The sequence below is a fragment of the Sesamum indicum genome, linkage group LG5 (genome assembly GCF_000512975.1).
Source record: "Sesamum indicum cultivar Zhongzhi No. 13 linkage group LG5, S_indicum_v1.0, whole genome shotgun sequence".
Taxonomy (NCBI): Eukaryota; Viridiplantae; Streptophyta; class Magnoliopsida; order Lamiales; family Pedaliaceae; genus Sesamum; species Sesamum indicum.
The window spans coordinates 4,701,104-4,723,703 of record NC_026149.1 but is presented as its reverse complement, the minus strand read 5'-3'; the positions used below and the strand labels follow the sequence as shown (position 1 = coordinate 4,723,703).

The 22,600-nt window shown below is 32.0% G+C and overlaps 2 protein-coding genes across 6 annotated transcripts; one reads left to right on the top strand and one right to left on the bottom strand.

Annotated features, from left to right (window-relative positions):
• Positions 951-4,417, top strand: LOC105162029 (putative dual specificity protein phosphatase DSP8). The gene is made up of 6 exons (XM_011079930.2): positions 951-1,569; positions 1,965-2,087; positions 3,355-3,448; positions 3,569-3,651; positions 3,735-3,824; positions 3,936-4,417. The coding sequence occupies exons 1-6, from the start codon at positions 1,357-1,359 to the stop codon at positions 4,194-4,196; spliced, it is 864 nt and encodes a 287-aa protein (XP_011078232.1). The 5' UTR covers positions 951-1,356; the 3' UTR covers positions 4,197-4,417.
• On the bottom strand, positions 11,435-18,828 carry LOC105162027. 5 transcript variants are annotated; one of them, XM_020693686.1, is made up of 8 exons: positions 18,566-18,825; positions 18,045-18,161; positions 17,807-17,952; positions 17,398-17,575; positions 16,635-17,242; positions 15,807-16,112; positions 14,832-14,924; positions 11,435-11,788 (listed from the first exon to the last, which is right to left on the bottom strand). In XM_020693686.1, the coding sequence occupies exons 3-8, from the start codon at positions 17,930-17,932 to the stop codon at positions 11,699-11,701; spliced, it is 1,401 nt and encodes a 466-aa protein (XP_020549345.1). In that variant the 5' UTR covers positions 17,933-17,952; positions 18,045-18,161; positions 18,566-18,825; the 3' UTR covers positions 11,435-11,698. The 5 variants fall into 5 exon arrangements, with proteins under 5 accessions (XP_020549345.1, XP_020549346.1, XP_011078231.1 ...); XM_020693687.1 differs by having other exon boundaries at positions 14,832-14,921; positions 17,807-18,161; positions 18,566-18,828; XM_011079929.2 differs by having other exon boundaries at positions 17,807-18,161; positions 18,566-18,824.

Here is a 22,600-nt window from a genome sequence, read left to right as displayed (position 1 = left end):
GTGTAGGAGTAAAATTGTCCGAAATTGGGTCAAATGATTAAAATTAAGCAATTCTAAAAGTTATCGAACTAAAATTAAAATAAATAAATTTAAAAGATTAAAATTAATAGCAGATAAATTTAAAGAACCAAACAAATAATTTTTCCAATATTTTATAAGACTGATTAAAAAAACCTTATAAACTCATTCAAACAAAATATTGATAAAATAACATTTTAATTATCCTATAGTTGATTAAGTTTTTAAATTTGAATAAATTACATATCACATAGAAATCGCGCAACTACTTGTTTGAATATATTTGATGAGACCAGACAACAACAATAAAAATGAAAAAAAAAGTTTCACTCTGGATTGATTTTTTTTTTTATTTGAAATAGGAACTATATGATTATATTAATATCAAATTATTAATACAATTAAGTCCCAAACAAATACCAACACGTCTAATATAATTCAAATTTATAATCTTGAATTTATTTATATAATATTAATCTTAGCAACTAGATTAAGATACCTTTAAACACTTTAAGTTTAATTTAATTAATATATTTATACTATATAAAAAAAATATTTTTTCTCTCATAAATAGCGGTTATGATGCCCCAATACCAATTTTATCGCTATATCAATTATATCCCTAAATTAATTTTCTTTTTTTTTGTCGCTTACTTTATTTATTTATTTATTTTTAAAATATAATGTATTGATTTTATTTTTTTATTCATAATATAATTTAAAATATAAAATATTATTTATTATATATACAAAAAAAAAAAAAAACGTGCCACCACGACGATTAATAATTTAAAAAAAGAATGATAAATTCAATTGCAATATAATTGATTTAAAATTTATTTTGGATAAGAAATTTAGACAAAAACCAACCATCCGATCTAATAATCTATCCAATGGTTGGAAAAGCATTTCTCTTGATAAAATAAAGAAAGCACAACTCCCGAGCTTGTTGCCCCCACTCGCACCCCTCTTCCTCTTTTTGACTTCTCTCGCTCACCTCAATCCATCGAACTCTCCTGCTTCTTCGCGCACACTCCCACTTCTTGATTTCCACAATCTTCGTCTCATAATGGCTGAATCATCCCAATTCCGACGAACCCATCTCTTGATCATCGCAATTTTTCCTTGATTTTCACCATTATTCACAAATCCCTAACCTATAGCTCGCCTTTGGATGATCACCCGCATTTGGTCTGTTGATTCGATGGATGTAATTTCATTTTGATTGAGGGCTTTAATTGATCGTTTCTATCAGTTAGGTTTTGGGTTCCTGTTTCGCTGTCAATTCTCTCGCCAGATCATTTAGTTTGCATATTCCTTTCTTGATTGTTGATTGCCATGAAGATCGAGGAACTGGATGATTCCACAAAGAGTATTGTCGAGAGCAAGACCAGTAGTGATAAAGAAAGAAGGCTGATCGAAGTTCGGGTTGATGCGAAAAGGGCTTTAGTCGGAGCTGGGGCTCGGATCCTATTCTACCCGACCCTTTTGTACAACGTTTTCCGGAACAAGATTCAAGCTGAGTTTCGCTGGTGGGATCAGATTGATCAGGTATAACATCTGGACACGAGATACCTTATGTGGGATCAGATTGTTGTTTGTTGTTGATAATTCTTTTTATCAGTTCACTATATTTAGTTTATATGTAATTACTCTGTTTAATTCTTAGCATCAGCATTTATCAATTTATTTTACTAAAAAATACTTTTTCATGCTTATCAGCAGCAATCTATTTTTCATTAAGTTCTTAATTATATATAGTTCGAGGGGTTGGCATCTTGATCAACGTTTGGTTTGATGCTTTTTGAGTTGAATTTATGATGAATCCGATTCTTTCCTTGATGTTATCCTCGTCATCGTGGCCTCTAATACTTTTTCTTTGTACTGTATTTGAGAAGATTACATAAAGTACATATGCTGAGTTTGCTTTCGTGATGAATATTTAGTTTCTTCTGTTGGGGGCTGTTCCATTCCCAAAGGATGTACCTCGTTTGAAGCAGCTTGGAGTTGGTGGTGTTATTACTCTGAATGAGCCATATGAAACTCTGGTGCCAACGTCTTTATACTATGTGAGTGGTTTTGTTTCTCTTTCCTAAATTGATTTCAGTATTTTGGGATTATTGTTTCGTGACTGAAGCTTGCAATTATGTTCTCTTTTCCTGAAAACGGCTATACAAGTTCCATGAGCTTTTGTTGCAAATAACAGCAGCATGAAGCTCAAGGCGGGTTTTTGAGAATATTTTTATCGGTATCCTAAGCTGGTTGTTTGGATGGAACTGCTGCAACAATATATCTATACATATATATATTACACTCCCTTCTTTGAAGTTTGGTGTAATTTCACGTACACCCCTTGAGGTGTGGAAAATTACGTACGTGAAATTACATGCAACACCGCTGAGGGCTGCTTCTGTCTAACAAATAATCCTCTGTTAGTCAAAATTCACTAAATTTGTTGATATTCACAAAAAAAAATGAATGAAAATTGATACACTTAAGACTGATTTATCGCAGGTCAAACAATATTTTTGGGACTAAACTACGAATGGTGAAGATATAACTCCTCACGTGCATTAATGCATGAATATGTATGACGGTAATTTGGTCATAAAAAGATTTGTTTTGACCTACTATAAGTCAATAATATATTTTTTCTATTGTTTTTTGTAATATTAGCAAATTCGGTGAATATTGACTAACGGAGGGACTTATTTGTTAGACAGAAGCAGACGTTAGGGATGCTAGATGTAATTTCTCATACCACAGGGGAGGGCAGTGTAATTATCCACAAAAATATTGTGTGTGCGTGTCTGTCTGTGCGTGCGCATGTAAATTGATGAAGTTTTCTCAAAATAATTGCCACAAGCTGTTGAGAGATCAGACTGTGGTCATGATTTTCCATTTCATATATAGACTGCCAATGAGCTGCGCCATTCTTGATTGATCTTTAGTGTTTGCAATGAATGTTTTATATGTAACTTCATAAATCATTTTCCGCAAAGCATACGGTAAAGAAAATGAAAATTCGCTTATTTTTCATCTTCAAATCATGCTTATGTTGCCTTGGAGCAATGACTCTCCCATAGCAATTTAAGACAACAAAGTAATCAAAATTAAATGCAAAGATGAAGTCTCTTGCTTATGGCTTATACTTTGAGGTTTCTTTTAACTGTTTCTTTAGCCTAGAAAAAGGAATTGTAAAATAGTTCTTCATTGAGGCTGTAAGTGGTTTGGACAATTGTGGACTTCCGTCCATGGTGGAATAATTAAAGGATTAACATTAATTCTTTTGTCAGTTTTTCTTAATTGCCTTACTCTTGCATTTTCAATTTTCAGGCTCATGGGATAGACCATCTTGAAATCCCTACCAGGGATTATCTCTTTGCTCCTTCTTTTGTGGACATCAACAGAGCTGTGAATTTCATTCACAGTACGTGGTTTTGTTTAATTTTGGTCTCTGTTATGTTTGTTTACTGCATGATAGTACAATCGTTGTCAAACAATTGTATGTTAATTTCATCAGTTGTTGACAATTCCTTTTTGGTCGCAGGAAATGCTTCTATTGGTCAAACAACATATGTCCACTGCAAAGCGGGGAGAGGAAGGAGCACAACCATTGTTCTCTGTTATCTGGTGCGGTCCAATTTTCTGTGTAGAACATGTTATGCAGCAATGCCTCTGGTTAATTGCTGACAATTTGACACTATGATTTTCAGGTTGAATACAAGCATATGAGTCCAGCTGCTGCACTTGAATATGTCCGGTCTAGACGACCCAGGGTGCTATTGGCTCCGTCACAATGGAAGGTAAACAATCATTACATGAAATTGCATATTGGGCTTAATTTTTGTTCTAAGCCACTTATTCATTTGATCAAGGTGGTTTTAAGGTTTCTCAGCTTGATGTTCTGCTTTCAGGCAGTTCAAGAATATCAGCAGCAGCATATGGCTTCTAAAGCAATTTCTGTGTCCGGAGATGCTGTATTAATTACAAAAGCAGATCTTGAAGGATATGATAGCCCTTGTACTGACGACTCTTGTAAGGAGCTGACGGTTGTGCCCAGAATGATGAGGAGAAGGCCAATGATGGCTCGGTTATCCTGCCTCTTTTCATCTCTAAAAGTTTCAGGTAATTATGGACCAGTTATGAGACAGCTGACAGAAGCGCGTGCTTGCTGAGACCCTTCTCTGAGCTGCTACCATGTACATGGTGTATGATGCACACAAGCTTATTATAACTGTTATAAAGTTTAGTAGTCGTGTGACTATGAGGTATATGAAGAATAAAGTCAAAAAGAAGACATGACTTGAGGTAGATCCATTTTCAACATTGTACATAGTATGGGTAAGATATGACTTGTAGTTCCTTTAGTATATATTTGCATCAGGTTTTCCTTTTACATGGTTCTCGGTCTTCAAAATGCAAATTTCCAAGGTACGAACACTAAGAATGATATAAGTGGATGAACAAGTGGGTGAACATAGAATAGGTAGCGTGTTCTTATAGGATCTAGTTGCCTTTATTTTCTCGGTGGTTCTGTTTTTTGGATATGGCAGATCTCCCCATCATAATTCCAAACGAGTGGAAAGTGAAAATTGTCAAACATAAGGCAGTTTCCAGTTGAGTTTTTAGCACTATAGTAAAGCATTTCAAACATTGTAGCTAAAATATTACTATCTTACCAGCCCTTAAGTCCCGTGTATGAGTAATGTATTGCCCATTACATCTTACCGAAAAATCAATGTACTTGTAATTTCTTCCAATAGTCTTTAACTGTGCTGGCATGCCCTTTGTTATATGTTATAGTTTGTCTCTGTAGCGTCCATGTTAATAGTTATGGAGTTCTCACCATAGTTTAAGGGTGTTAAACAGCAAAAGATTGGTTCATGGCTGGTAGCCAATTTGGGAAGCAATAGGTCGTCTATGTATATGCAGCCCACCAAAATCACTACCTGGAAATTTGTATCAGTGCTAAAAAATTACTAGAACTGCTCCATCCCTCATCATCTTCCTCAGGAACAAAATCTTTTCAACATCAACTGCTGATATTGCTTCCGTCAACATAGTGATTTGGTCGTCAGTCCTCAGGTCTCTATGTCAGTGTCATGAATTCAAAGTAGAACTCACTGTCTTATATGAGTGCATTATAAGAAGACAGTAGCTATGATGGTAGTTGGCTTATAGTACTTGATCTAGTAGAAGTTCGAAGTAGAACTCAATGTCTTATATGAGTGCATTATAAGAAGACGGTAGCTATGATGATAGCTGGTTTATAGTACTTGATCTAGTAGAAGTTCAAAGTAGAACTCACCGTCTTATATGAGTGCTGGTTTATAGTACTTGATCTAGTAGAAGTTCAAAGTAGAACTCACCGTCTTATATGAGTGCAGACGACGGTAACTAGCTTATAGTACTTGATCTAGTCGAAGTTGGATTTGTTCGTGTCTCTGTGGGGTTGCCATAACCAAGTAGGGTATGTCCCAATGGATTTTGGCGAAAGGAGCATTCCTCGAAATTTAGATTTCCGTAAGTCAGGTCGCCACAACGAGTCTATTTCCGGCTCAATTTTTGTAACACGGACTGTTGATACTGCTAATATTAACTCCCTAATTGCCAAAAAAAAAAAAAAAAAACAAAATCCAATATATAGTTGGTTGAAATATCTAAGCATGGGAATTTTTGTTGCATGGCGCTCATAGAATTCATTTATCTTGTAGAAAAACACGACATATCAGATTCAGTTTGTGCTTCCATCCATAGCAGCTTCTGGTTCGTGTCAAAATCCTAAGAACCCGTCCAGACCTGCTAAATACTTCGTGGGTTGGGTCTCAATCAAATTTCAAACTAGAAAAAGTTCAGTTGGACGCAATCAACAAATTCATATTTATTTCAAACGTAATATTCGTACACGGACGAATCCTAGCAACCCGACCCATTACCCACAAATTTCTTGGCTCACGTCTCTCTGAGAAATGTGTTATGTTTTTTTTATCTTTGTAAGAAAACAAAAATATATTTGAATTAGCCCATAATGTTATATTTTATATTATTAATGATGTCAAATCAATACGTTTTTATTTGCATAAATTCTATAATTATATTTTCATCAGCCTGAAATTCTCAGTGACATCAGATTAATGCATTTAAGAAAAAATTATGTTATTAATTTAGTAACTTAATGATTGAAAAACTCGTATAAGCGTATGTACAGATATACAAAAAAAGAAAAAAGAAGAAAAGGTTAAGATTAGCATGAGAATAATGGTAAAAAAAATTGGATAAAAATCTATATTTACCTTCGATTGATTTATTATTATTTTATTCAAAGTCATATAAATCTTGTTATGGCCAAATTATCCTTATACATCTTCACACGTTAATGCATATGGTAAGGTAGATTTTCACCATTATAAAGGTAGTTTAGTTGCATATTTATTTGACCTGCAATAGGTCGCTAATAAGTCATTGAGAGTAAAAAAATTGATTTATTCAGTTTTTTTATTTAACACGAACAAATTCAATAAATTTGACCAACAAAAAGGGACACATTTGTTAGACGGAAGCAAACATTAGGGGTACTAATTAAATATAATTTTTCAAACCACATGGAGTCTATGTGTAATTAAATCAAATCTTAGGGAAGGAGAGTGTAATTACCCCTTTTCGCAATTCAGTCCTGCAACTTTAATCTTTTTTTGGCCAATTCGGTTAAAAAATTACATATGACTCGCACACAATTCATTTAAATTGCAATTCATTTAGATATGGCATGTTTTGAATGAGGTCCCATCTATGTCTGTGAAAGAATCGAAGAAAAGGAGGTAATATTCCTCATACCACTACATATGTAATTCCTTCTGCAACTTCTTTAAGAAACCGAATCTGAACAACTCGGAAACACACACTGCTAATACTACAGCAGCTTTTAAAAGCATCCAAAATCTTCCATAAAGCCAAAGAAATGAATATCAACTTTATACCACATCTCCTTCTTTGTTTTTTTTATATTGCATGTGGAAAGCGACACTTCTCTGCCCACTCGTAATATACGCCCATTATTCCTTTTCCTACTTTTTCTAAATTAAATCGACTTATTTTTTTCTTTGAAACATACAATCGACTATGTACAATAAATTTATTTAAATAATAATTCTACACTTTAAAAAATTGTTCCATCGGAATGAGGACTGTTGAAATATACTGACAAAATGTACTTGAGAAGTCGAGTTGATGGAGGGAAACACATTAAGGCAAAATTGCAAATTTGGTCCCGTAGAACAATTAAAAAAAATTAGTTTTGTTCTTTATGGGTTTTTAGAATAGTCCCATGTTCTATTACAATTGTGGTATGGAAAAATAATTTTAGTACTTGAGTCTTTAATTAAGAATCCTGAAGGGATCCAGAATTGCTTGTTCTTTCCTTCACTTGGAATCCTGATTATTCTTACATGGATTGCCCCAACGACAACAATTACGTAAAACACTTAGGTTGCCTACACCATAATATTTTTGCCATATTCCCCAAGGATATGTATATCCTCATGGAGTAGTTGAATACATTTGCCAAATTGGATTGGATTTTCTATTGCAATAAAATTTTGAAAAAGGAAATAAAATTTTGGAAAAGAAGATTCAATCTGCTAATAAAATTCCATTAATTTAATGTATGAAAATTTATAATTTAGTCTTATAAGTATAAGAGCATGGAAAATTTGGTCCTGTTGAAATTAAATATTGATAATTTGGTCCTGCAATTCAAAAAGTGGCAATTTGAGTGCAATTCTGATCGAAAATTCATAAATTAATTAAAAAAGTGTATGTGTTGCGCACATGTCGTCACGCTATTATGGAAATGTTTGATCAATTTATGTATTTTTGGCGAGAATCATCCTCAAATTGTTACTATTTAATTTGTGGGATCAAATTGTTAAAATCGATTTCAATTGAACAAAAATTGTCAACCCCAACCACAGGATTAAAATTGCTACTTTCAAATTTTTTTAGGGATAAATTACTAATCAAAAGCCCAAACAATTAATTTGACTAATAAATGGGTCACAAATTTGAATTTATTTCAAAATTGGGTTTCATAAATTTCTAAGATAGATGAATCTCGAATGAAGTACAAAATTATTTCTTTTTTAATTGATTAATTGAACCAATACATATTTAAATATGAAAAATTTAAAAAATGATCAAATGGTTATAAAATCGGATAGAAGTGAGCTCAAAGCGAAAAAAAAAAAAAGAAAAGAAAAGAAGCAAATACCAATCATTTGATAACTTTAAATCCCATCTTCTGATGAATTAATGTCACAAATTTGGTAGCTTTTATTTTTTTCCTAAAATTTAATTTACAACTCTATTTGACATTGAATTTTTTGGGAAATTTGCGATCACAGTCCTATAAATATTGAAATTAGTTTTGGTAATTTAGTCTTGCAATTAAAAAAAAATGGCAATTTGACGACAATCCTAATCGAAAAGTCATAAATTAGTTGAAAATTTCCAAATTAGCGTGTCACACCCACAACACATGCAATTTTCTGGCAAAATTGCATAGAATTATCTTCAATTCTCGAATTTTGAAAAATCACGAGACCAAATATTTACAAAAACAGATTCGTACAGAATCAAAAGTGCCCCATACAGAGAAGATCATATGTTTGTGAGGGATACCTCAAGCCTATTACTTGGAATGAAATATGTACAAAGTATATTTTGCAGAGGTACTACTCAGAATCCCTCTTGACAAATATCATCACTTCACTTCAATATATATATTTGTATATAGCAAAGGTATTGAAGTGGATTTCAACCAATAAGCAGCATCGGATGCTACTTTGAGATGTATCCTTTCATTGAATTAGCCAAAAAGCTTGTGGATGTACGTACGTACTTAGCTTATATATACCTAATATTCCACATTTCCAGAATCAGTAATTTTCAGACAATTCATTGAAATATTTGCAATAATCATTAATAGTTCAGTTTCCGCGAATCAAATCGAATCGAATCGAAAGGAGATGTAGGAGGGGAGAGTAGTACTCCTCTGGGTCGGGTGATTCTGATAGATTAGGAAGCTTAATTAATATTTAATTTATAAAACTTTGTACAACACATGTACATGCATGATGATCTGGTTCTGTCTTTATTCCCCTTAGAAACTACGTCGATGCAGCTGCATGTTTATTTGCTTTTACTACATGCAGCAAAACTATACATACACCTATAATATATATACACACACATGCACACCCTATATATATATATATGCATGCATGTATTGGCAGAAAAAGCTCGAATCTGGAATCGAATAATTAAAGCAGTTTTAAAGAACATAGAGAAATGAAAAGACTATGCAGTTAATATAGTAAATGAATGGATCAAATAATTTTGTCACTGGCTAACTTGTTTACATCCTCAAACTTATGTGGAATACGGAGGTGGTACTACTTTTGTCCACTCAAATTTTATTTTGACAATAAACGATTTGTATCTTTTTGAAAAAAGTGGCACATTTGTCGCCGGAAATTGCTAATTTAGCAAAAAATCCCGAGATTAGCTTTTCATTCCACAAATGCAATTCGAGTTAAATTAACTTTCTTGGAAGATTCACAAACATACGAGAAACTTAATAATGATAAATTATTTTAGCAATATTTTGTAAGGGGCTGAATGAGAAATTTTACGAAGATCGTCCATTTAATTATAGACCTTTGGTTAGATCATGACGTCTGTCGACCCAATATTAAATTTCAGATCCAACTTTGTTTTGTCAGGAGTAAAATTGTAATTGTCACAATGCTTTATGGGTATACCCTAATATAAATAGTTGATATGTGAATTTTATTGTGATTAATTTGAGAGAAAATCCTAGTAAAAATCCATCTTAAGCAACTGTGGACATGGGGGAATTTTCGGACCATATAAACCTGATATCTTGCTACTATATTTCATTTTCATATTTTCTGCGATGTTGACGATCTGACAAGAAACAAATTATTGATGGCGTTATAGATATTGCATGGAGTTACAAAGGTGCATCTTTGTTCTCATTATGTACCAGCCATCGATTGAGTACTAGGTACAAATTACGGGAGTTGTCTTGATCCAATTTTAAGACATACATATAGTCAAGATTGATGATTCTCTCTCCAAAATTATTTCCAAACAGAACATATATATCGTCCACGGGCGTTAGTGAAATGATGTTTTGTGAAATAATTAATTATTTTGAAATTAAAAATTGAGAAGATTATAGCAGTCACAAGACCAACTTTTCCTCAAAGAAACCCTCGTATCCAATACTTCAATCAATTAAGTTCAAGTTTGCTACTATATGCATGCCTTTCTCTCTCTCTCTCTCCTCCCTATCTCTCTCTAAATATATATACATATATATGTGTGTGTGTCTTCATTTACTTAATAAAGAACAAAAGTGAAGTGAAGAAGGGTTTCGGAGACAAGCAATGAGTTTGCTCGAGTGGTAACAGTCGATAAAGTGGCCAAATAGTAGTAGTTTATTCTTGTAAAAGATAAGTCGAGGTTCAAGTTCCAGGAGGTGTTCGGAACTGGCTTTGATCCTTCTTTAAAGAAGAAGGGAAAAAAAATAATAGTAAAGTTGTGACCTTCCAATTAAGTGATTGTAAATTTGAATTCTATGAATATGAGAATAAAATATACGTATTTTTCATCAAAAGAATAAATAAAATTCAATAAACATGATGTATTCGTTCATGATATATATTAGCATTACGAACAAATCAAGATAACGCGATACAAAAACATTGATATCATAAATTGCAAAAATATTTGATCCATCCTAAGTTCACTAGGCAGAATCCCATAATTATGTTTTTTTCTCTAATTGGCATACATGCATGATAAGCTCATAATCTCTTTGAAGATCTTCTCCAATTAAACTGCATGCAGTGCGACAAAATAAAAGCATCATGGTAGTTAATAATGGATGTTATTTCAGGACAAGCTGTGCATAGTGATAAAGGGAAATTAAAGATCTGGTGCTCTTTCCTATTAAGTATTCCCATACAAAAAGATGCTATAAACAAATTAAAGTTTCACTGTGCTTTAATGTCTGTAGTGCTTTTTCTTGTAAAAAAAACAAAAACAAATTATACAAAAAAAAAAAAACTAAAAATTGAACAAATAATTGTAATGGAATAAACATATAAAGATGATATATAGTAATCATCAGGGTGATGATTTTCATGCAAGAAGAATTTTGCTTTGGAAGGGTTTTGGTCTTGTGTTTGTCAGAAGGAGAGCAGCTTTTTCTTTCTTTGCTTCTCTCCCTCTCTCTTTCTCTCTCTCTTTCTCTTTCTCTTTCTCTCTCATCTTTTACTCCTTTTCTGCTTTCTTTCTCTCTTTTCCAACATGGGTTTTGTTTCATGAGTTTGAAGCTATCATCAGGACCTGGAATTTAGAGAAAAAAGATTGGAAAAAGTAGAAACAATATGTGATGACATGGATGCATGCATGGATGGTCCCTCCATCAGCACTTAGCTTGTCTGAAAACAACTTGAGCAAGGCTTCAAGAGTAGTAATGATAAAGGCAATGATTTGGTCTGTGGAAGTACTACTGTCATGTTTTTCCATTCCTCATCTTCCTTCTCCTCCTCCTTTAACTACTCATCTCTCCATCTGTCCGCTTTGTTTTTTATCCATGATGATCCGGGTTGTCCGGGTCTGGCCAGAAGGTGGAGTACTTCAGCCATTCTGCCTCCTGTGGGTTTCCCATCGATGATTCCTGCATTCATCAACATTTTTCATCACTTCTATCAATTAACTACCTGTTTCCAGCTTGTTCACTGTGTGTTGTGTGTGCTCGTCCAGAGATTCTAACTCGAATCAAGTTCGACGGTATTTTAGAGGGTTTTTATATAAAACGTCCAATAAAATGTTGAAAAATGTTTGGTGATTTTTTAAGAGAATGAGTTTATAAGATCGAAAAATAAGAAAATTGAAAAAAAGATGCCTGCAGCTTATAATTTCTCTTTTTTTTTAGAAAAAAAATAAAGAGTTCTCAACTTATTTTGTAATTAAAATCTTAACACACTTCTTCAAGTTTGACGGTATAAATTATAAAATTATCATTCCGGTATCATCTTATAAGCTCCAAATGGTATTTTATCCGAGCACTCCGAAAACTTAAGATCAAAGGTAAATTATATTGACACATCCTAAAATTAGGTTAAAATAAACAAACACCCCCTATTATAATTGTAATTACAATTACGCTTCATATTAAAATGCAAAATTTATACAAATATCCCCTCAAAATATTACACTAACACCCTTCAAAAGGTATAGCTGTAATTTTAAAAAAAAATATGAACATTTATATAATTTAGCATTACCTAAAAAAATATTAATATAATTTACTCAAGATCAAATGTCATATAAGATTAAAAGATATATACTTATATAAAATATTCTAGATAAATTTAGCCGAACACACTTTAAATCACTATATATATAAAGAAAAAAGACGAAAACGAAATTACATATAAATAAAGAAAAAAGAAGAAAACAAAATTACATTTGTGGTGTAACTATTAATTAATTGGGATTGATGAAAACTGAAATATATGCATGCAGAAGAATTTGTTCTCTGGGAAGGTGGTAGTATATATGTGGGAGTGCGTGCATGGTTATCGAGACATGAATCGTAACTGAAAAAACTGTCTCTTTCCTGACAATTCTTTATTTTCCTAGGATGCCACAGGGACAAAAGTTCTGGGCTTACCATTTCTTTCTCTTTAATTCTACTTTTTCTTTTTTCTTTTTCCAAATTTTTTATTTTAGGCTCATGGATATATAACACTTTTTCAGTCCTTAATTACAATAATATTCTTTAATTTGTACTAATTGTTGGTGTTCTATTCGTATATATATATATATATATATATATATAATTAGCAGCAACAGTTCAAATTAGAAACAGCTTTGCAAAAGGTTTTAGCTCCAATTTATCACTTTTATTCGTTCAAAAGTAGAGGAAAAGAGGATTCTTGTTGCAGCTCCCACAATACATGGCTTTATGTAAATTTTGCTATCTATCTATCTATCTATATATATATATATATATATTATTGTCATATTATGAGGTTTTTTGGCCACAAAAATGCAATATTTTTTTTATCATAAGAAAAAACAAGGGATACGAAAAATTATATCAAGAAGAGGGAAAATTGTTTTTTTCATTCCATAATTCAATACATTTTTAGATGCATTATTTACGAAATTCTAAAAGATAGTCCCATAACTTACAAAAATCTCATTTTTAATCTTAGCGTCAATATGAAAAAAAATCATGTGCAAGTCACATGGCCGTTATCTTTTCAAAAAGGACGAAACACATGACTTGCACGTGTTGTTATTTTTTCCCATAAATCTCCTAACAGAAATTGGTAAGATAGACTGAAAGTGAGAACTTTCTAAAATTATGGGACTATTTGTTAAAATCTCATAAAAAATGTGACTAAAAGTGTACAAAATTTAAGTTATAGGATGAGAAAAACAATTTTCCCTCAAAACAAAAGGAGTAGTGCTATTTACATTATTGACATCAGGAATGGAGCTAATTTTTTAATTTTGGAAAGTCTGATTAACTAAGAAAAACGTTGAAAATTTGCGACTAAAAGCACTACAATTTAATAGACTACTAACGACCAAAAAGTAATTGATGATATTAAAATTAATTTTATATATTAAGTTATAAGAATTTTATTTTGTCGTTATAAAAGTTTCCAAAATTTCAATAGGAACGTGTAAGTAAATGTCATTATTGGAATAATTAGTGATAAAAATTATCATTATAAATAATTAGCAATATATGTATAATAATAATAAATATAACTACCACTATATATGTGTTGTTGCTATAAATGTATGCATCACTAGTTATCTATAGTGTCAATTTCATACACAATTCATGTCACTAATTAATGATTATATATTGAAATAGAATTAAATACATTTTTGGTTCCGTAATTTAAATAATTTAGCATTTTTATCTTTTAATTTTCTAGATTAGCATTTTGATCCTATATCTCTATTTGCGATTGCAATCTTTTTTTCCATTGAAGCTCACCTCCAGCAGTGAGAAGGGTGAATTGGATCCAGTAAAGAAAATGATTTAAATCACAAAAACTAAAAAAATATAGGACCAAAATATCACCTAGGAAGTTGTAAGACAAAAATGCTGGAAAAAATGAGCCAATAGGAACAGTAGCTTCAATTTGAAAAGGTCGTGTAAAATGCATATGCATTTTTTCGGTGAGAAGGCTGAACTCCAGGAAAAAAAAGAACCGAAATCACGAAAATTAAAAAGATGTAGGACAAATCGCTACCCTAAAAAATTAAAGAATAAAAACACCAAATGACTTAAGTCACGGAAGAAAAATATATTTAAGCCTATTGTAAAAAGATCAGAACTATTGTCGTCACTCATTTTTTATTTATAACAATTTTAATATTATCACTTAATAGTTTGTGACTAAAATTACAGAGTCGAGCCTCCTCAACATCTCGAACCTTTTCATATTATTGGAGAGAAAGATCACATTCGGCTATATATGGAGAACATCTAAACACTGGATTGGAAAAGAAAAAGGAGATAAAGTAGAGAGGAAAAAGAAAAGGGTTCCAACACCTCTATCTCTCTTTTAGTTTTAATTCTAATAATAATAATAATCCTTAATTAATTACTTAGATATTTAAATATATCTTTTTCTTTATCTTAATGTAGTCAAAAAGGGTGAAAATCAAATAATGTATTTAATACTTACTTCTTTTATGTCAGTTGATGTGCATCCCATAATGAGTTCCTCCAATCCAGATGCAGACCTTCCTCCAAGTTTATGATGCTGTTGTTGCTGCTGCTGCTCAAAGACAATAATATTGATACTACTTATTCATCATTTACTACAAGAAAACAAAAGCATAGTACTATAATTATTCATATGATCATGTATTGTCTGCAAAAAGACAGGGAGTTATGATTATTTGTAAAACAATATAGCTGGCACACAAAATTTCAGGTTGAATGGAAGAGACTTAACTCTCGATTTCTGTCACTCTCATTTGACTTAAGCCATCATTATCAATCTCAAGCTGCATGTAGCTACAGTTTGTGGTTATAATTTCTTTTTTTTTTTTCAAGAAAATGTAGGCTTTTTGCTCTTAATTTATCTTGTTATAATTTTAAATATGTGCCTCACTAATCAATTAAGGCTGCATGTATTCTTCCGTTTGGGTTAAATGCAACAGAATTCTCTATGAAAAAAAAAGAAAAGAAAATAGGTAAAAGAATTCCAGCAAAAAAAAAGAATAAACCAATTTTCTGAACTTTAAAAAAGAGAGAAATACGACTCTCTGCTACGGGAGGTAGTGGGCTTTTTATTAAAAGTTCAGCGGTCAAATTGTATTTTTTTTTTATTTACTAAGTTTTTTGTGCCTATTAGTATTTTTATAGGGTTGATTAAAAAATATCTCCTAAGGAAAGAAAAAAAAAAAAAAAAAAGGTAGCGAACTTCTTTTTTAAAAGTTCAGGAGGCCGTATTGTCTTTTTTCTTTTGTTTAGAGAAATTTTGTACCTATTAGTGGTTCTAGGAGAGTACAGTACATACAGCTATTTTTATCATTGGGAGTAAGTTTTTTCATATATATACATTTTTATTTAATGTTAAAATCAAAAATTGAAAAAATTGTTTATAAAGTTGGAGAAAATTATGGGATGCTTAATGTGATTGGTGAGAATGTACCTGGAAATTTTCAGGAGGGAGGATGATTCTGGGGACATGGAAGGAGTGATCTTGATCAAGAATGTTAATGGATGTGTGGTGTAGGGGTGGCGGAGAGATAATGGTGGAGATGGAGTGTGATGGCCTGCTTATGTGAAATGCTGTAGCTGCAGCAATCTGATGACTATGGTGATGGTGCTCATGGCTCACGTGATGCTGTCCGATGTCATGCTCATGGCTCACGTGATGCTGTCCCATCTCACGCTCTTCGCACGTGCCTCCTCCTCCTGCTTCCCTTGCAATTGAAGTTTCCCCAATATTCCCAGCCTGCGCAATTAACCCCACTAATCATCAGTTATCTCCCCCTCAATTAATACTTGCCTGTACTTAAATTTTTTCAGCTTTGAAAATTAATATTCAGTTTTTAATGTGGTTCTGGTGGGTGAACTACTAATTAATTAAGCTAATTTTAATTAGCATGCAGGCTGTTATAATCAAGAAAGTCTCCTATACTTTTCATGCTTTTCCCATAAGCAACGGAAATGTGGAAATTAAGATGTTCTTTTCCTTCACTGTAATTAATTACAGCATATATATAACAAAATTCAGCAATTACAACAATATAAATTTCGACTAAAATACCTTTAATTCAAGTGCAAAATATATGAAAGTGTCTGAAAATGCTACTCAAAATAATGCATATGTGATCTTCACGTAAGACGTTTCGTCGTTGCAGAAATGCAGATGACGAGCTAATTTCAATCAAATAACATGCATATTATCATATAATCGACTGTTAAACAGTCGATTTTCGCGCAAGAAGTTAGGGAAAATTGATTATTTTCATACCTCATCAAACGATTTTCGGAACGGAAGGAAGCTGAAATGATCAGCTTTGAGTTGCTGGATGTCGATGGCGCTGTAACTGGGAATCGGAGCAGCAACGTTGACAGGCGGAGCTGCTGAGAAGTCGTCTCTTTGAGTGATGTTCATTTCCTTAGAGGAACCGCTCACGCTCATGCTGCCGCTCACACTCACACTAACTGTTTCTCGTCGTTCGCTGTTTCCCTCTCCAGCGGCAGTGTTGAGTAGAGCAGCACCGCTCCTGTCAGACCAGTTGCATTGTCTGGGCTGAGTCTGGTAGAAGATCTTGGACACGACGAGCTCTCCTTCCTTCTCCTCTTCGTGCTGCCCTAAATGGTACTGATGCATCACCCAATTCGTCTTCTCCGGCTTCCGATTCTTCCCAAAGTTGGTGTACAGAACCAAGATTTTCTTGCACCCTTTCTGCTTCCCGTTCACCATCACCGGCCGGGTCTTGCCCGTCTTGTGCCACCGCGTCTCCCCGCCTTGCAGGTCGCATTCGGTCTGGATCTTCCGTCGTTTCCTCGTCCCGGTCGTGTAGTCCTTGGAGGTCTTGTGGAAAAAGTGCCGACTCAATCCATCTCGTGTTACTCCTGGAAAAAAAAACCAAAAGAAAAAAAAAACACAAAGATTGGCATAAAAATCAAAGTTAGGTTTACTTAGGTACAACCAATGTTTCCAAGAAAACAAGAAACCCTAAATTGTAATTGTGCATGGTCAAGAAACACACAGTGAGTGTAGTTCTGACCTGGAAGCTTTTCAGGATGCGTGTAGCAAATCCCATCTTCACCTTCAATGGTAGGAATGAACTCATCAATCAAGGGATGGGATTTCGATTCTTTTCCTTCTACTTTAGCTTCGAGGTGATCGATCAACTCCTGGTCCGTCGGGTCAAATTTCACTCCGGCAGGTAGACCTACCCAGTCCTGCACAAAACCCTCATCAACTCCATAAATTAACAATCAGAACGAGCACACACGCATCAACATTAAAATTAAATTATACTAAACACATAAAATTAAATCAAATTTTATAAATGACTGATTAATGTATAAACATGCCCTTAATTGCTGTTTTATTTGATTCTTGATTGTGAAAAATTCTTGTATATGAAGGCAAGAATATTACAAATATATTGGAAATTCAATTACCCGTACCGGCTTTCCTTCGAGCATGTGTCCGCAACCAGGACACTGTTTGGATCCACATAATTGATGCTCCTCAAGCTTCGCATCGATGAGCTCAGAACTGCTGACAGATCCCAGCTGATTACTCTTATTCATGACTAAAACAAACAAGGCTCCTATTTTTGTAGTATACGGATATTGTATTATTCATCAGCAGACAATAACAACTTTAAGTACTCCAGCATCAAGAACCCGAATCAAATCCCACCTTCTTGTTTTATTTCTCCCAATTCAAAGTCGCATCCACGCTTTACAACTTACATGTCAAGAAATCTATCAGAAGCCCTTCATCAATCATACGGTATGGTATACGGTCCAAATACTTCTGGAAGGAAAAGCAATCAGTATACGTATTCCAAAACCAAAAAAACTAAAAGAAAATCAATAACTATTAGGGAAAAATTAAAGAAAATCAGGTTTCAATACTACTGTGCATGATCGTGAAGAACCCTCAAAGATTTCATCAAAAAATCAAAACTTTACACACAAAATTCAATCTTTTAACCCCGTTTCAATTATTCTTGAAAAGAAAAGAAAAGAGGGTATATATATAAAAAAAAATATGATTGAAAGAGACAAATAATTAAATCAAATTAAATTAAACCAACGCTTGAAAGAGCTATATAGGAAATATACATATACATATGTTAATAGATACCCAGGAAAAAAAAAAAGAAAAAAACCCCCCCCCCCCCCAACACCTCACCCCACCCCTCCCCTATATCTCACCTTTAACTCTTTGCTAATTTCAGCATAGCAATATGTAGACAGTTTTTCTCACTGTGTGTTTTCTTGGCCTGTGTTGCTTGTCTGTGTGTGTGTGTGTGTGAGAGAGAGAGAGAGAGAGAGAGAGAGTTTTGGGGGGTTTTGATTCTAAGGTAGTAAGTTTAATAAAGCTCCCTGTCTAGGGGGGAGGAGTAGTGAGTAGCTTTGTATGTGATGAGATGAGAGGGTGTTGTCTTCTTGACTGGTAAAGCAAAAGGTGGGAAACGGCCTTAGCTGTTGTTTTAGCCTCACACTCAAAAAGAATATTACAGCAACCCCAACTGTTTTTTCTCCTCACTATAATCTAACCCCTAATACCACATGCTGTTTTTTATATCATTATACTGTTACCATGTATTTAATTCATGCGTACACGAAATATATATATATATATATATATATATATGTATTTTTATGTGTATGTATATTCACAATTGAAGTTTTAATTTCTTCTGTAATAACTAAGGATAATCACGTACTATATTGTTTGATTTGACACAAGTTATTGAATATTAAAGAGTTCCGAAACAAAATTTATTTATTTTAAGTTTCTTTTTTTCATTTGAGTGATTTATTAAAATTATTACGATTTTATTAATTTTGATTATGAACTTATTTGTGTAATATCGAGCGGCTAACTCATTTGAATTAGATATTACTATGCTTATTATGGGATTTGATTTTCTTATTTTAAATTTTATTGTATATTCTAATATTACAATTAATATATACACATCGTCTTTATGAATTTATGTAATTTATTTTATTTAATCCCACTTATGAGACGAATTACGTCTTCAATAACAAATAATAAAAGAATACTAAAAATTATATACAAGTGAGTATTAAAAGAACACCCCCACCCCCACCCCTCCCCCCTCCTTCCCAAAAAAAAAGGATAAAGGAAAAGTAAATATAAAAAGAAATAAAAGATATAAAAACAGGAAAAAGAAATGAGAAAAAATGATAGGAGGTCACATGGGTTTGGAGGTGGGAGTGGTGATGATGATTCTTTTGGCATGAATGTTTTTTCTAGAGAGAGAAATTAAGGTGATGAGAGAGAAAGGAAAGAGTAGTAGTACACAACATTGCTTGATATGCAAGGCAAGTGAGCAGCAGCAGCAGCTATCCCATCCTCAATGGACCACCACCATCCCCCCCAATCCATATTTAATTCAAATATTTCCCTAATTATTTAATTAATTTAATTAATACTACTATCAAACAAGACTTTAACTCTAAGCACCCCATTCATTAATTTAATCCATTTTAAAATGAGAAAAAGACATACATGCATATATACATATATATTTATATTTCACATAAAGAAAAAATTCTTTTACATGCCGTTACGTTATATCTAATTACACAAATACTTCATGCCTTTTGCAATGGTACGTCATAAACCTTGAGATCGTAAACAAGTACACCCACGATTTAATAGTAAATTTTTTTTACGCAAACACCACTTCAATTAGGACTATCCCTGCAATTTTAATTATAAACGATATGGTGCTTGTGTAATGAGACTTAATATCAGAGAATGTTGATGTAATTAACTTATATATATGTATAATTATTATGTCATCCCAAATTTTAATTTTTACTTATTTGAATTTTTGGGACATGAATTTGGAAACATTCCTACGTTAATAAATTACAATAGGCTTCCCTGATTGTTTTATAATTACAAATATTTTTTTATTATTTGAAAAATTACAAATACCCTTGTGAAATTAACAATCATCTAACAAATATTCACCTATAATGGGATGCTATGAGAGGGTATTTGTTAGAAGATCATTAATACCAAAAAAACATTTGTAATTTTTTAAATAAAAAAGTAATTATAATCATAATAAATTTTAAGAATTTTATTGTAATTTATCCTAATATATATATATATGATCAAATTGGTGCACATGAAATATTAGACCCCACCACTTTGTGGTCCACTTGACAGATTTTCATGCAATCAAATAAATTTCAAGCATAATTCATGTTTTATTATAATGTATTTTTTAAATTTCTTTTAACTATATGGTCAATGAAATAAATGATGAAGGTCCAGAGCAATGTTTGCAGACAACATATATTGATATGATTATATTTGGTCATGTGTCTGATTTTGTTTTTTCATGCAGTGGGTAAGAAATTATTTCGATAAGTGTATTTAATTTAAATTTTTATTATATTTATTGATCTAATAAAATATAAAATAAATCACTAATCAAATTTTGTAAATAAATTAATTTTAACAGTGCATGAATAAAAAATTATTTGTATAATTAATTAATTAATTAAAAAATAGTTATTTGCAGAAGAAACAAATATAAATAAACATGTATATGAAGACCTAAATTGGCTATAGTTCACTTTAAGCTTTAGTCTAACAGCCTCATTTATGAGAATTGAGACATTTGTTCCATTTATTTTAGAAACTTATAAATAATACATAGAAAATGTTTAATTTATATGTATCAATAAAATCTAAAGGTTTTAAATAAATAAAATATATTATAAATATTATTCAAGACGGGTTTCAAGAAATACATTCAAAAAATAAAAGTCCTATTATATCTAAACCCAATTAAAGTATATATGAATTGATATGTTTTTACAAAAGACGCGACATAATAAAAATGTATTTGAATTAAAATGTCTTATGATTATTTTTTTTTGTACGAAAAGCTACGACAATAACAAAAATGTATCTGAATCTGGACATTCTTTGATAATTCTTTTCACAAAAAAAATGTGATATTTTGTAATTACTCATTATCGTATGCAAAAAAAAAAAAAGACAATATTTTCTTGGAATTTATGATCCAATTTTGCAATAAATTAAGAGAAGAAAATACACAACCAAACATGATCTGACAATTTAAAATCATATACAATTGAAAATGGGGCTTCGTAAATTAAATACGTATCTATTTTTGAGATAAATTTAATTAAATTATGTAACCAATAGTGATCTGTGTGGTGCAGCAGTTATAATTAATAAAAAAACCTGAGAAACATATTTTCACATAAGTGTAATTGTGTCTGATGATGACAAGTATGAGTTTTTGAATTTACATTAAAATTTGATTAAGTTAGAAAGAAAAATAAGCTGTTGCAGCAGATGTGCGACTGTGAGCCCACATATTGCTGTTGTAGTAGTAGTAGTCTATTTTCATACTCCACATGCCCCAATAATCATCTTCGCATTCTGTGCATCCCAATTATATATATATATATATATATATATACATACATACAGATAGTAAGAGAGAGAGAGAGAGAGAGAGAGAGAGAGAGAGAGAGAGAGAGAGAATGTGGTGTACCAACCAAAGACATGGACAAACAATCTTTTTAACAAGAAGTTCAGCTTTTCCCTCTATTCTCTCTTTCATCATCTTTTCTTCTCTTTGCTAGCTGATACTTACAATAATTATACAAAAAAATTATTATTTAAAAAATTATAAATACTTTAAGAAACATTCCTTTATGACAGTTCATTGTATGAGGTATCTGTTACGATATTTGTAATTTCAGAGAAAATATTTATAATTTTTCAAATGACGGTAATATATTTGTAACCATAGCAACTCAAGGGCGCTCGTAGTAATTTACACTATATATATGTATTTATTTTTCGAAAGGTAAATTATATTAATATATTTCGAGGTTATGTCTAGTTACACAAATTCTTTTTTTTTTTTTTTTCATTGCTACAAGTACACCCACCAGGAGGTGTTGATCTAATTAGTTAACTCAGGAGAGGTTTATGTATGTTTTTGCTCAAACGAGGTGTTGATGTAAACTACAATTGTAAAAGAGCATATGATGTTTGTATAATTAGACCTAAATGTAGGAAGTTTTGGTGTAAATTTTCTATTTTAAAACTAAATTATTAAAATTGAAACAAAGGGGTATAATTGATATTTTCTAGAAATTTAGGGGTTGAATTAACAATAGACCAAACATTAAGAGACAACAGTAGAAATAAATACG

Excerpts from the sequence above, each read along its gene's own strand:
- LOC105162029 (XM_011079930.2), top strand. The coding sequence starts at position 1,357 with ATGAAGATCGAGGAACTGGATGATTCCACAAAGAGTATTGTCGAGAGC. Across the intron at positions 2,088-3,354 it reads TGCCAACGTCTTTATACTAT|GCTCATGGGATAGACCATCT; the intron begins GTGAGTGGTTTT and ends TTCAATTTTCAG. Across the intron at positions 3,652-3,734 it reads CCATTGTTCTCTGTTATCTG|GTTGAATACAAGCATATGAG; the intron begins GTGCGGTCCAAT and ends TATGATTTTCAG.
- LOC105162027 (XM_020693686.1), bottom strand. The coding sequence starts at position 17,932 with ATGAATAAGAGTAATCAGCTGGGATCTGTCAGCAGTTCTGAGCTCATC. Across the intron at positions 14,925-15,806 it reads TCCCTCCTGAAAATTTCCAG|CAGCAGCAACAACAGCATCA; the intron begins GTACATTCTCAC and ends GTCTTTGAGCAG. Across the intron at positions 11,789-14,831 it reads CATCAACTGACATAAAAGAA|GAATCATCGATGGGAAACCC; the intron begins GTAAGTATTAAA and ends TGATGAATGCAG.